General features: G+C 44.6%; 1 protein-coding gene across 8 annotated transcripts in view; it reads left to right on the forward strand.

The window, feature by feature from the left end:
* GULP1 (GULP PTB domain containing engulfment adaptor 1) overlaps nt 1-13,872 on the forward strand; it is a 590,342-nt gene that overhangs the window by 503,842 nt on the left and 72,628 nt on the right. For all 8 annotated transcript variants that reach the window (XM_075829911.1, XM_075829914.1, XM_075829910.1 and 5 more), the window contains one exon: nt 4,909-5,046. In XM_075829911.1, the coding sequence (XP_075686026.1) occupies nt 4,909-5,046 (138 nt within the window). The remainder of the gene's footprint in view (nt 1-4,908; nt 5,047-13,872) is intronic.

The raw sequence follows: 13,872 nt of genomic DNA on the forward strand, positions 1-13,872 counted from the left end.
TTTCAAAACAGCATCAATTCTTCTAGGTACACTTGCACAAATTCATGGATTTTGTAGGATTTTAATAGGGTGTATGATTAACCAATTATAGGAAACGTGATAATGATCATCATTTTCGTGTGTAGGTTTAAACACAGTAATTAACTGTAATATAAACTGCTCTGTAGGAGGCTTAAAACTGGTTAACTCTGCTACAAAGGTGAGGTTGTGGAAGACTGTTTCATGTCACAGGTCCACCATGGCAGGACTTAGCACAGCAACAAGACACAAGGTAGTTATACTGCATCAGCAAGGTCTCTCCCAGGCAAAGATTTCAAAGCAGACTGGGGTTTCAGGATGTGCTGCCAAGCTCTTTTTAAGAAGCACAAAGAAACGGGCAACTTTGAGGACTGTAGATGCAGTGGTCGGCCAAGAAAACTTAGTGCAGCAGATCAAAGACACATAATGCTTACATCCCTTCAAAATCGGAAGATGTCCAGCAGCGCCATCAGAAACCAGTGGGACCCAGGCACATCCATCTACTGTTCGGAGAAGTCTGGCCTGAAGTGGTCTTCATGGAAGAATTGTGGCTAAACCTGCGACATGGAAGCAAGGCCAAGTGACTCAACTATGCACGAAAACATAGGTACTGTGTTGCAGAAAATTGGCAGCAGGTGCTCTGGAATAATGAGTCAAATTTTGAAATGTTTGGCTGTAATAGAAGGCAGTTTGTTGGCCAAACGGCTGGAGAGTGGTACAATAATAAGTGTCTGCAGGCAACGGTGAAACATGGTGGACGTTCTGCAGCAGGACAATGACCCCAAACATACAGCCAATGTCATTAAGAGCTATCTTCAGCGTAAAGAAGAACAAGGAGCCATGGAAGTGATGATATGGGCCCCACACTGCCCTTATCTCAACATCATTGAGTCTGTCTGGGATTACATGAAGCGATACAAGGATTTGAGGAAGCCTACATCCACAGAAGATCTGTGGTTAGTTCTCTAAGATGTTTGGAACAACCTCCCTGCCGAGTTCCTTCAAAACTGTGTGTAAGTGTACATAGAAGAATTGATGCTGCTTTGAAGGCAAAGGGTGTATTATCTATTTGTATCTATAAATTTCATAGCTGAAGTCTTTTGCATGTCTGCTTAAGGCCGGAATCACACATGCAGTGTTTGTGGCAGTTTTTTTTGTGCCAAAACCAGGGGTGGATGCAGAGAGATTATACTTTTCCTCTCTTTTCTACCCACTCTATACATAGACAATTACTGCATGGGAAACATTCTTGCTTACATGAATAAGGCTCAAGTACGCACTTGATGAAACAAGTTTGAAGCCGATGACAGATGTAATGTTTCTTTTTCAGTTAAGCATAACAAGGTTGAATATACAGAAGATTCTTGGAATAACTCTATCCCTCTACTCTGGAAGAAGTAAATTTTGAGGATAATAGGGTTTATTGTTGCAGTGACATAATCCTTTATGATGAGATGACTAGGTATATGAGGAATATCATCTTCGAATGTTTGCTTTGGTCGTGCTGAAGAGTGACTTGTGCATTGCTATCATACTGAGTGCAGGGCAGAGCATAGGACTTTCAGCAAGTGTTCTGGTAAATGTCAGTTGTGTCATTGTGAAAAGTACATGCTCATATATTTCCTATTATTTATATCTGGTAGTAGTTTGGCAGTGCTCCTTCTCTTATCATGTCTCCTGCAACACTTTGTATTAAAAATAAGTAAATGGTAACATAAAGTGATATTATCTGCTAATACAGAAGATATATTATTTGTTTACCTGTTTGTGCTTATTGTTAACTTTTATATTTGCTCTTTACGACATTATTTTTACTGCTGTTAACATATCCAGAGCTTCTATGTTCCAATCATGTACCAATCACATATAGTTCCTTAAAGGGGTTTTCCCATGAGAGGCATTTATGACATATCCACAGGATATGTCATTAATGTCAGATAGATGCGGGTCCTACCTCTTTGGACCGGCACCTATTTCTAGAACGGGGTCCCCTAACGGGGTTCTAGCTTTGTCTACTATCGCTGCCTCCCGGCCACTTCCTGGTTATATGGTCGGGAGTTACAAAAACAGCATAGCTTGCTGAGCTGTAACTCCCATAGTCGTGAATGGCAGTTGTGGAAGTAGCATAGCATGCGAGCTACGCTGTTTCCGTAACTCCAGACCATATATCCTTTTTCATGGTCGGAATTCTCCTAGTTCAGCCACAACACAGAGAGGCTGAACTTGGTTTAGGGGGCCCCGTTCCGGAGATAGGTGCGGGTCCCAGAGGTGGGACCTGCATCTATCTAACATTTATGACATATCCTGTGGATGTCATAAATGTCTCTCATGGGAAAACCCCTTTAAATGATTAAGTCTTCTGTTTATGCCAGTCACATAATATTTAAAAGTTTTTACCCAAGTTTTGTCTTTGTGGCAATAATAAGTTACAATATTGATTCTAAGTGAAGCTGCAGTTTTGAGCATCAAGCACTTGATGGCGATAGCACACCATAAATGGTTATCCGAACCATCCATACTTATTTGCAGCAATGTATAAAATACATCAACAATTGTTGACATCCGAGCATAATATACCGAGTTATAATTCATTTTAAATAAGAAGCTGCATTATATTGTGATCACTGTAATGGTATCTGCATCAGAAGCACCACTATATGCGTCTATGTGCATTACTGCCGTTGTCATGGGCAGATCTTACAGTCTTTTTATTCAGATATAGATATATTGGGTATGTTGTGGCTGGTAAGAAAATTATAATGTAAGAAAACTGAAAGAATAGAATAGAAACACTTTATCCATATGTTACAGCATCACATAAAAAGAACAATACACTTAAAAAACATAAAAACAATCAAAGCCAATAAATTACCAATTAAAAATAAATAATCTTTAGCGGATCACTAACTAAACTACAAAGTCTATCTCAACATCATTACCGGATCCTACTTCCATCTTTCCTTGCCTGTGATTTGTTGTAAAGGCCTATAGCAGTTGATAGAAAAGATCGCCTATAGCTCTCCTACATGCATTGCAACTATGATGCGTAGCCATGGATATCTATAAACATAATGACTTATAGTATATTGGTTATATTATATGCCGGAAAGAGACAACGCTAATGTTTTATTAAAGTGTAAGAAAATACTGAGGATAGACATGTAGCAGTGGGACTCAAACGTCAACCTTCTCATCCAGTCATATTCCTTTTATGCATTTCTAAGCATATAAAATTACACAAAGTACATGACAAGACAAACATTATATACTATACAAATGCAAAATGTGTGTGGGTTCATAGATAAAGCAAAGCAATCAGAAAAAAAGAGGATTTAGATGGAATTGATAAAGTAAAACCATCTGGAAGATGAGCTGTAATAGCACATATTTTAACAATTAAACATAAAAATAAACAGATTTAAGACAACAGGGGAAAGCCAAAAGCATAAAATATAGACAGTGTAGAGGTTTACTGGTGGGGGTTTGATTCAACCTTAAAGAGGACCTGTCACTAGGTTATAGAAAGTGAACCAGCAGTCTCGCCTTACTACTGCTGTCTCCTGGACTCCAGCGGTGCATTCATTTTATTTCTACGCCCCTCCCCCGTTCCCGAGATATGGCCCCTGGTTGTTTTGGTTCCAAATATGGTAGCTGCTATCAATCACATTTAAGTATGTAGTGGTTCAGATCGCACTAGACTTGTCTGGTGCACGAATAGGGTCCCAACCCAATTGTGATGAACAAAAGTATTCGCACACAATGTTCTAGATTGAAGAAATCTTGTTTTTATTGGAATATGCCAATGAATTAGTGCGACGTTTCGGTCATTATGACCTTCATCAGGCACTGAGTCGTTCGGGCAGTCGGTTTATCCTGAAGTTGGCGCTTGTGTTTCTAATTGCGGCTGGCCATGACCGAAACGTTGCACTAAGTCATTGGCATATTCCAATAAAAACAAGATTTCTTCAATCTGCAACATTGTGTGCTGAATACTTTTGTTCATCAATCACATTTAAGTTATGAACTTAGATGTGTTCGATAACATGTGAATCCAGTGTGTCAGATACACGCAGGATCCGCTGTCACCGAAGCCGCCAGTCCCACTCACCTGACGGACTCAGGTTTCAGCGCAGGATATAGCTTCTATGTATCCAGGATACAAAGAAGCTGTGTCTCAAAATGGAAATAAACATTTTTAATAAAAAACAATTATAAAGTTGCACTAAACACTATAATACATTGTTTTAGTAAAAAAAAAGTCTTCAGAGGTTTCCATAGCCTTTAAAACCATGATTGAACTATGGACATTCCCCTATAAGAGGAGCCACTTTATTTTAAGAAGCTGAATTGGGATAGTATTTCATAAATACATTGAACCCTCTAACCCTTTACAGGCTGGCAGAAAAATACTGGAAAAACATAAGATGAGACCCAAATATTTAATGGATGAGATACATAACATTTTTAAATTAAACATAACCTAACATTTCTGCCCCTAAAGGTGAACACATTAGTTATGTAATATATCTTCTTGTCATCTTAGCCGCCCCCTTTTATCTGCATGGAAAATAATGTTCTCCCACACTCCAGACAACATATTTTACTAACAAAGTCAGAATGTTTTCCAGGGATCTGTAGATTGATTAGGAGTGGACAGAAACTATGTTTTCTTTGGAAACTTACCACACACATTGTATGTACGTGACATAGTTTTAAGTCAAGAACTAATTTAAAACATAAAGTATTATATCTTGTATCATTAAACCTAGTACTGAAACAATCACAATAGCACAGCAGTCCTTGTGGAGAAATATGATGCTGGACAGACAGAATTTCTTCTTTTGCTTTATGTATGTGTGTATTTATTTATTCTTTTATGTTTTTTTATAGGAAGTACTACACAACTGTCAGTTACACAGGATATCGTTTTGTGCTGATGATAAAACAGACAAAAGGATTTTTACATTCATATGCAAGGATTCAGAGTCCAATAAGCACTTGTGTTATGTGTTCGATAGCGAGAAGTGTGTAAGTATGGCAGATGTTTTAGGGCGTTTTTTGTCTTACATGGAAAGGGTTTGACTTGGCTGTAGGCTGCTATAACGGCTTGGGATCAGATGAAATCTGCAGATGTTTATCTTCATTAATGATTCCAACTCGTCATGAGAAAACAGATCAAGATGTTTCACTTGTATTTCGTCCCATTCTCAGCTTCATGTTACTTTAAATTAAAGTTCCTCTGCTCTTTGTATTCCAGATTAATTTTCTGAGCAGAAGTTAAACAAAGCAATTTTTATAAATATAACAACGCAGAGGAAAAAAAATTCAATCTCTTTGACATTTCAGAATAAAAAGCAGACCAGTAGGTCACCTACTAACACTCTTTAACACTATACGAGCTGATATTAGATTACATGATTGTCCCTTTGTAAACTTTAGACAGGCAAACTTTGAATTGTACTCTGTCTTGTTCAATCAGAAGGTGGCTGGTTGATAGATTCACTAAGTTTTTTATGAACATACTACTTCATGCAGAAAATAAAATGAAGTCCAATGTAATAGACTATAACAATATATGACTAGAGATGAGCGAACCGGGACAACCGAACCCGGTTTCGGTCCGAACATCGGGAAAAGTTCGGTTCGCAGCGAATCCGAAATTCACCGGGTTCGGCCAAACCCGTTTTGACCGAACCCGGCTACATTTTGGCGCCTGCCACATGTTAGATGTAAAATGGAGGATTTCACAATATCACCTGACATCAGGCTACCCCATAATGCCTTGCAAACGGCTCTCCCAGCCAATCGGGAGGCAGCATAGGGGCGGGCTCAAGCCTGCAATAAAAGTCTATGCACGGAGCTCAGCGACCATTTTACAAACAGGAGCTGTAGGGATAGCATCTCTGTGCAGTTAGGGAAAGCTTTAGGAATCTAAAAGCCAGGAATCCAGCAATCGAAGGGGCTCATCCACTACAGCGGGAGTCTACTCTCAACATCAAAATTGCAATGCAAATTCTCCATTTGCCAAGCCAGTGTGTGAATAAACTTTTAGAAGGGGCTCATCCCCGGCCGTTAACATAACAATCCAACTTGCAATACAGGCAGCCTTTGTAGTACTACAACGCCCAGCATTCCCTGAGTGCACAGTGGCTGATAGAAATTCTCATTCATTGCCATTTGCCAAGCCAGTGTGTGAATACACCTTTAGAAGGGGCTCATCCCCGTTGCATCCAACTTGCAATACAGGCAGCTGAGGCAGCCTTTGTAGTACTACAACACCCAGCATTCCCTGAGTCAGTGCAGTGGCTGATAGAAATTCTCATTCATTGCCATTTGCCAAGCCAGTGTGTGAATATGCTTTTAGAAGGGGCTCATCCCCGGCCGTTAACATAACAATCCAACTTGCAATACAGGCAGCATTTGTAGTACTACAACGCCCAGCATTCCCTGAGTGCACCGCGGCGTGGCTGATAGAAATTCTCATTCATTGCCATTTGCCAAGCCAGTGTGTGAATACGCTTTTCGAAGGGGCTCATCCCCGTTGCATCCAACTTGCAATACAGGTGCAGCCTTTGTAGTACTACAACGCCCAGCATTCCCTGAGTCAGTGCACAGTGGCTGATAGAAATTCTCATTCATTGCCATTTGGCAAGCCAGTGTGTGAATACGCTTTTAGAAGGGGCTCATCCCCGTTGCATCCAACTTGCAATACAGGCAGCTGAGGCAGACTTTGTAGTACTACAACGCCCAGCATTCCCTGAGTCAGTGCAGTGGCTGATAGAAATTCTCATTCATTGCCATTTGCCAAGCCAGTGTGTGAATACGCTTTTAGAAGGGGCTCATCCCCGTTGCATCCAACTTGCAATACAGGCAGCTGAGGCAGCCTTTGTAGTATTACAACGCCCAGCATTCCCTGAGTCAGTGCAGTGGCTGATAGAAATTCTCATTCATTGCCATTTGCCAAGCCAGTGTGTGAATACGCTTTTAGAAGGGGCTCATCCCCGGCCGTTAACATAACAATCCAACTTGCAATACAGGCAGCCGTTGTAGTACTACAACGCCCAGCATTCCCTGAGTGCACCGCGGCGTGGCTGATAGAATTTTTCATTCATTGCCATTTACCAAGCCAGTGTGTGAATACGCTTTTAGAAGGGGCTCATCCTTGTTGCATCCAACTTGCAATACAGGCAGCTGAGGCAGCCTTTGTAGTACTACAATGCCCAGCATTCCCTGAGTGCACCGCGGCGTGGCTGATAGAAATTCTCATTCATTGCCATTTGCCAAGCCAGTGTGTGAATAAGCTTTTAGAAGGGGCTCGTCCCCGTTGCATCCAACTTGCAATACAGGCAGCTGAGGCAGCCTTTGTAGTACTACAATGCCCAGCATTCCCTGAGTGCACCGCAGCGTGGCTGATAGAAATTCTCATTCATTGCCATTTGCCAAGCCAGTGTGTGAATACGCTTTTAGAAGGGGCTCATCCCAGTTACATCCAACTTGCAATACAGGCAGCTGAGGCAGCCGTTGTAGTACTACAACGCCCAGCATTCCCTGAGTCAGTGCAGTGGCTGATAGAAATTCTCATTCATTGCCATTTGCCAAGCCAGTGTGTGAATAAGCTTTTAGAAGGGGCTCGTCCCCGTTGCATCCAACTTGCAATACAGGCAGCTGAGGCAACCTTTGTAGTACTACAACGCCCAGCATTCCCTGAGTGCACCGCAGCGTGGCTGATAGAAATTCTCATTCATTGCCATTTGCCAAGCCAGTGTGTGAATACGCTTTTAGAAGGGGCTCATCCCCGGCCGTTAACATAACAATCCAACTTGCAATACAGGCAGCATTTGTAGTACTACAACGCCCAGCATTCCCTGAGTGCACCGCGGCGTGGCTGATAGAAATTCTCATTCATTGCCATTTGCCAAGCCAGTGTGTGAATACGCTTTTAGTAGGGGCTCATCCCCGTTGCATCCAACTTGCAATACAGGCAGCCTTTGTAGTACTACAACGCCCAGCATTCCCTGAGTCAGTGCACAGTGGCTGATAGAAATTCTCATTCATTGCCATTTGGCAAGCCAGTGTGTGAAAACGCTTTTAGAAGGGGCTCATCCCTGTTGCATCCAACTTGCAATACAGGCAGCTGAGGCAGACTTTGTAGTACTACAACGCCCAGCATTCCCTGAGTCAGTGCAGTGGCTGATAGAAATTCTCATTCATTGCCATTTGCCAAGCCAGTGTGTGAATACGCTTTTAGAAGGGGCTCATCCCCGGCCGTTAACATAACAATCCAACTTGCAATACAGACAGCCTTTGTAGTACTAAACGCCCAGCATTCCCTGAGTGCACAGTGGCTGATAGAAATTCTCATTCATTGCCATTTGCCAAGCCAGTGTGTGAATACGCTTTTAGAAGGGGCTCATCCCTGTTGCATCCAACTTGCAATACAGGCAGCTGAGGCAGACTTTGTAGTACTACAACGCCCAGCATTCCCTGAGTCAGTGCACAGTGGCTGATAGAAATTCTCATTCATTGCCATTTGCCAAGCCAGTGTGTGAATACGCTTTTAGTAGGGGCTCATCCCCGTTGCATCCAACTTGCAATACAGGCAGCCTTTGTAGTACTACAACGCCCAGCATTCCCTGAGTCAGTGCACAGTGGCTGATAGAAATTCTCATTCATTGCCATTTGGCAAGCCAGTGTGTGAAAACGCTTTTAGAAGGGGCTCATCCCTGTTGCATCCAACTTGCAATACAGGCAGCTGAGGCAGACTTTGTAGTACTACAACGCCCAGCATTCCCTGAGTCAGTGCAGTGGCTGATAGAAATTCTCATTCATTGCCATTTGCCAAGCCAGTGTGTGAATACGCTTTTAGAAGGGGCTCATCCCCGGCCGTTAACATAACAATCCAACTTGCAATACAGACAGCCTTTGTAGTACTAAACGCCCAGCATTCCCTGAGTGCACAGTGGCTGATAGAAATTCTCATTCATTGCCATTTGCCAAGCCAGTGTGTGAATACGCTTTTAGAAGGGGCTCATCCCTGTTGCATCCAACTTGCAATACAGGCAGCTGAGGCAGACTTTGTAGTACTACAACGCCCAGAATTCCCTGAGTCAGTGCAGTGGCTGATAGAAATTCTCATTCATTGCCATTTGCCAAGCCAGTGTGTGAATACGCTTTTAGAAGGGGCTCATCCCCGGCCGTTAACATAACAATCCAACTTGCAATACAGACAGCCTTTGTAGTACTAAACGCCCAGCATTCCCTGAGTGCACAGTGGCTGATAGAAATTCTCATTCATTGCCATTTGCCAAGCCAGTGTGTGAATACGCTTTTAGAAGGGGCTCATCCCCGGCCGTTAACATAACAATCCAACTTGCAATAAAGGCAGCCGTTGTAGTACTAAACGCCCAGCATTCCCTGAGTGCACAGTGGCTTATAGAAATTCTCATTCATTGCCATTTGCCAAGCCAGTGTGTGAATACGCTTTTAGAAGGGGCTCATCCCTGTTGCATCCAACTTGCAATACAGGCAGCTGAGGCAGACTTTGTAGTACTACAACGCCCAGCATTCCCTGAGTCAGTGCAGTGGCTGATAGAAATTCTCATTCATTGCCATTTGCCAAGCCAGTGTGTGAATACGCTTTTAGAAGGGGCTCATCCCTGTTGCATCCAACTTGCAATACAGGCAGCTGAGGCAGACTTTGTAGTACTACAACGCCCAGCATTCCCTGAGTCAGTGCAGTGGCTGATAGAAATTCTCATTCATTGCCATTTGCCAAGCCAGTGTGTGAATACGCTTTTAGAAGGGGCTCATCCCCGTTGCATCCAACTTGCAATACAGGCAGCCTTTGTAGTACTACAACGCCCAGCATTCCCTGAGTCAGTGCACAGTGGCTGATAGAAATTCTCATTCATTGCCATTTGCCAAGCCAGTGTGTGAATACGCTTTTAGTAGGGGCTCATCCCCGTTGCATCCAACTTGCAATACAGGCAGCCTTTGTAGTACTACAACGCCCAGCATTCCCTGAGTCAGTGCACAGTGGCTGATAGAAATTCTCATTCATTGCCATTTGGCAAGCCAGTGTGTGAAAACGCTTTTAGAAGGGGCTCATCCCTGTTGCATCCAACTTGCAATACAGGCAGCTGAGGCAGACTTTGTAGTACTACAACGCCCAGCATTCCCTGAGTCAGTGCAGTGGCTGATAGAAATTCTCATTCATTGCCATTTGCCAAGCCAGTGTGTGAATACGCTTTTAGAAGGGGCTCATCCCCGGCCGTTAACATAACAATCCAACTTGCAATACAGACAGCCTTTGTAGTACTAAACGCCCAGCATTCCCTGAGTGCACAGTGGCTGATAGAAATTCTCATTCATTGCCATTTGCCAAGCCAGTGTGTGAATACGCTTTTAGAAGGGGCTCATCCCTGTTGCATCCAACTTGCAATACAGGCAGCTGAGGCAGACTTTGTAGTACTACAACGCCCAGCATTCCCTGAGTCAGTGCACAGTGGCTGATAGAAATTCTCATTCATTGCCATTTGCCAAGCCAGTGTGTGAATACGCTTTTAGTAGGGGCTCATCCCCGTTGCATCCAACTTGCAATACAGGCAGCCTTTGTAGTACTACAACGCCCAGCATTCCCTGAGTCAGTGCACAGTGGCTGATAGAAATTCTCATTCATTGCCATTTGGCAAGCCAGTGTGTGAAAACGCTTTTAGAAGGGGCTCATCCCTGTTGCATCCAACTTGCAATACAGGCAGCTGAGGCAGACTTTGTAGTACTACAACGCCCAGCATTCCCTGAGTCAGTGCAGTGGCTGATAGAAATTCTCATTCATTGCCATTTGCCAAGCCAGTGTGTGAATACGCTTTTAGAAGGGGCTCATCCCCGGCCGTTAACATAACAATCCAACTTGCAATACAGACAGCCTTTGTAGTACTAAACGCCCAGCATTCCCTGAGTGCACAGTGGCTGATAGAAATTCTCATTCATTGCCATTTGCCAAGCCAGTGTGTGAATACGCTTTTAGAAGGGGCTCATCCCTGTTGCATCCAACTTGCAATACAGGCAGCTGAGGCAGACTTTGTAGTACTACAACGCCCAGAATTCCCTGAGTCAGTGCAGTGGCTGATAGAAATTCTCATTCATTGCCATTTGCCAAGCCAGTGTGTGAATACGCTTTTAGAAGGGGCTCATCCCCGGCCGTTAACATAACAATCCAACTTGCAATACAGACAGCCTTTGTAGTACTAAACGCCCAGCATTCCCTGAGTGCACAGTGGCTGATAGAAATTCTCATTCATTGCCATTTGCCAAGCCAGTGTGTGAATACGCTTTTAGAAGGGGCTCATCCCCGGCCGTTAACATAACAATCCAACTTGCAATAAAGGCAGCCGTTGTAGTACTAAACGCCCAGCATTCCCTGAGTGCACAGTGGCTTATAGAAATTCTCATTCATTGCCATTTGCCAAGCCAGTGTGTGAATACGCTTTTAGAAGGGGCTCATCCCTGTTGCATCCAACTTGCAATACAGGCAGCTGAGGCAGACTTTGTAGTACTACAACGCCCAGCATTCCCTGAGTCAGTGCAGTGGCTGATAGAAATTCTCATTCATTGCCATTTGCCAAGCCAGTGTGTGAATACGCTTTTAGAAGGGGCTCATCCCCGGCCGTTAACATAACAATCCAACTTGCAATACAGACAGCCTTTGTAGTACTAAACGCCCAGCATTCCCTGAGTGCACAGTGGCTTATAGAAATTCTCATTCATTGCCATTTGCCAAGCCAGTGTGTGAATACGCTTTTAGAAGGGGCTCATCCCTGTTGCATCCAACTTGCAATACAGGCAGCTGAGGCAGACTTTGTAGTACTACAACGCCCAGCATTCCCTGAGTCAGTGCAGTGGCTGATAGAAATTCTCATTCATTGCCATTTGCCAAGCCAGTGTGTGAATACGCTTTTAGAAGGGGCTCATCCCCGGCCGTTAACATAACAATCCAACTTGCAATACAGACAGCCTTTGTAGTACTAAACGCCCAGCATTCCCTGAGTGCACAGTGGCTGATAGAAATTCTCATTCATTGCCATTTGCCAAGCCAGTGTGTGAATACGCTTTTAGAAGGGGCTCATCCCTGTTGCATCCAACTTGCAATACAGGCAGCTGAGGCAGCCTTTGTAGTACTACAACGCCCAGCATTCCCTGAGTGCACTGCAGCGTGGCTGATAGAAATTCTCATTCATTGCCATTTGCCAAGCCAGTGTGTGAATACGCTTTTAGAAGGGGCTCATCACCGTTGCATCCAACTTGCAATACAGGCAGCTGAGGCAGCCGTTGTAGTACTACAACGCCCAGCATTCCCTGAGTCAGGGCAGTAGTAGCAGTAGTAGCAGGTAGTAGCAGTATCAGCAAGCCAGACTTGTCCATCTCCTCCGGTGGGCGGGTTACTTTAGACAATACGGCCATTGTGAACTGGTTGGCTGGCTCGCGGTCATCTCAGCAGGAAGACTCTGACGATCTGGCTTCAAGCCAGGTTTCGTTGGATTCCAGATCCTCTACAGTTCCTTGGCACAGTGACAGTAGTAATATGGGTATTTCTAGCGTTTCCATTCCATCATCTATGTCTTCACTCCCCCTTCCTAGCGAGAAGCAATCTTTCCTTAAAGTCCTAAGAGACATCTCCTCGGGTGCGAAGGAAGATACTGAACAACATAGTGATGATGATTTATTTTCCACGAGTCAGCCAACGGAGTGTGTTGCGGCGGTGGTGGAGGTGGAAGCGGTGTCCGAGACGCATAGCTGTGGTAGTGGGGGTGTTGGGGGTAGCCGTGGTGGCAGACGCAGTTTAGAGGGGGGGCATGGAGCCCGCCATGATGTCACATCACATTCACAACACAGTGGCAGAAGTGGCGGGAATGATGAGGAGGGCTATGATGATGTTGTTTTAGACAGGACGTGGGAACCAGGTGACGAGGTGATGACGGCGTCAGAGGAGGAGGGTAGTAGTGGCGGCACTGGCAGTGATAAACAGCCAAGCCGAGGTAGGGGCAGAAGTCAATCTGCAAAACGTTGCAGCGGTAGGGTCAGCTCAGGAGCCGGCGACACTGATGCTACTGGTGTAGGCTCCTGAAAAAAGCCTGCCAGACAAGGGGCAAGCTCGGGTGGTGGTGGTTTTGGTGGTGGTGGTGGTGGACGTGGTACTACCTCTTTACAGTACTCTGCCGTGTGGCAATTTTTCTGTACCTTCCCGGAGGACGAAAACATGGCACAGTGCCGTATCTGCAAGCAGAAAGTAAGGCGTGGGCAGGACAGCAATGTAGGAACTACCGCTCTACGTAAACACATGGAGTGGCATCACAAGGCCATGTGGGACAATCGACATGCCCCACCATCATCATGTACATCTAATGAAGACCCCTCTGCCGCTGCTGCTGCTGCTGCTCCGAGTCCCTGTCATCTAAGTAGTAGCCAGGCCTTATCCACCATGTCGTTTTCATCATCATCATCACTGTCATCTAGTGCTCCTCCTACGTCCCGTCAGTTATCCATTATGGAATCGTTGTCCAATAAGCAACAATATATACCCAGTCATCCACTTGTCGTGCGGAATAATTCACACCTGGCTAAGTTGTTGGTGGTGCAGTCGCTGCCGTACCACCTGGTCGACTCCGCCGGCTTCAAGCAATTGATGGCGTGCGCTCAGCCTAGGTGGCGAATACCTAACCGACATTACTTCTCCAAAACAGCTGTCCCTGCCTTGCACAAGCATGTGGAGGAAAAGGTGGGCCAGTCCTTGCAATTATCCGTGTGCAGCAGGGTACATGCCACTGTCGACACGTGGAGCAGCAACTATGGGCAGGG

Source organism: Rhinoderma darwinii, chromosome 6 (genome assembly GCF_050947455.1).
Source record: "Rhinoderma darwinii isolate aRhiDar2 chromosome 6, aRhiDar2.hap1, whole genome shotgun sequence".
Classification (NCBI taxonomy): domain Eukaryota; kingdom Metazoa; phylum Chordata; class Amphibia; order Anura; family Rhinodermatidae; genus Rhinoderma; species Rhinoderma darwinii.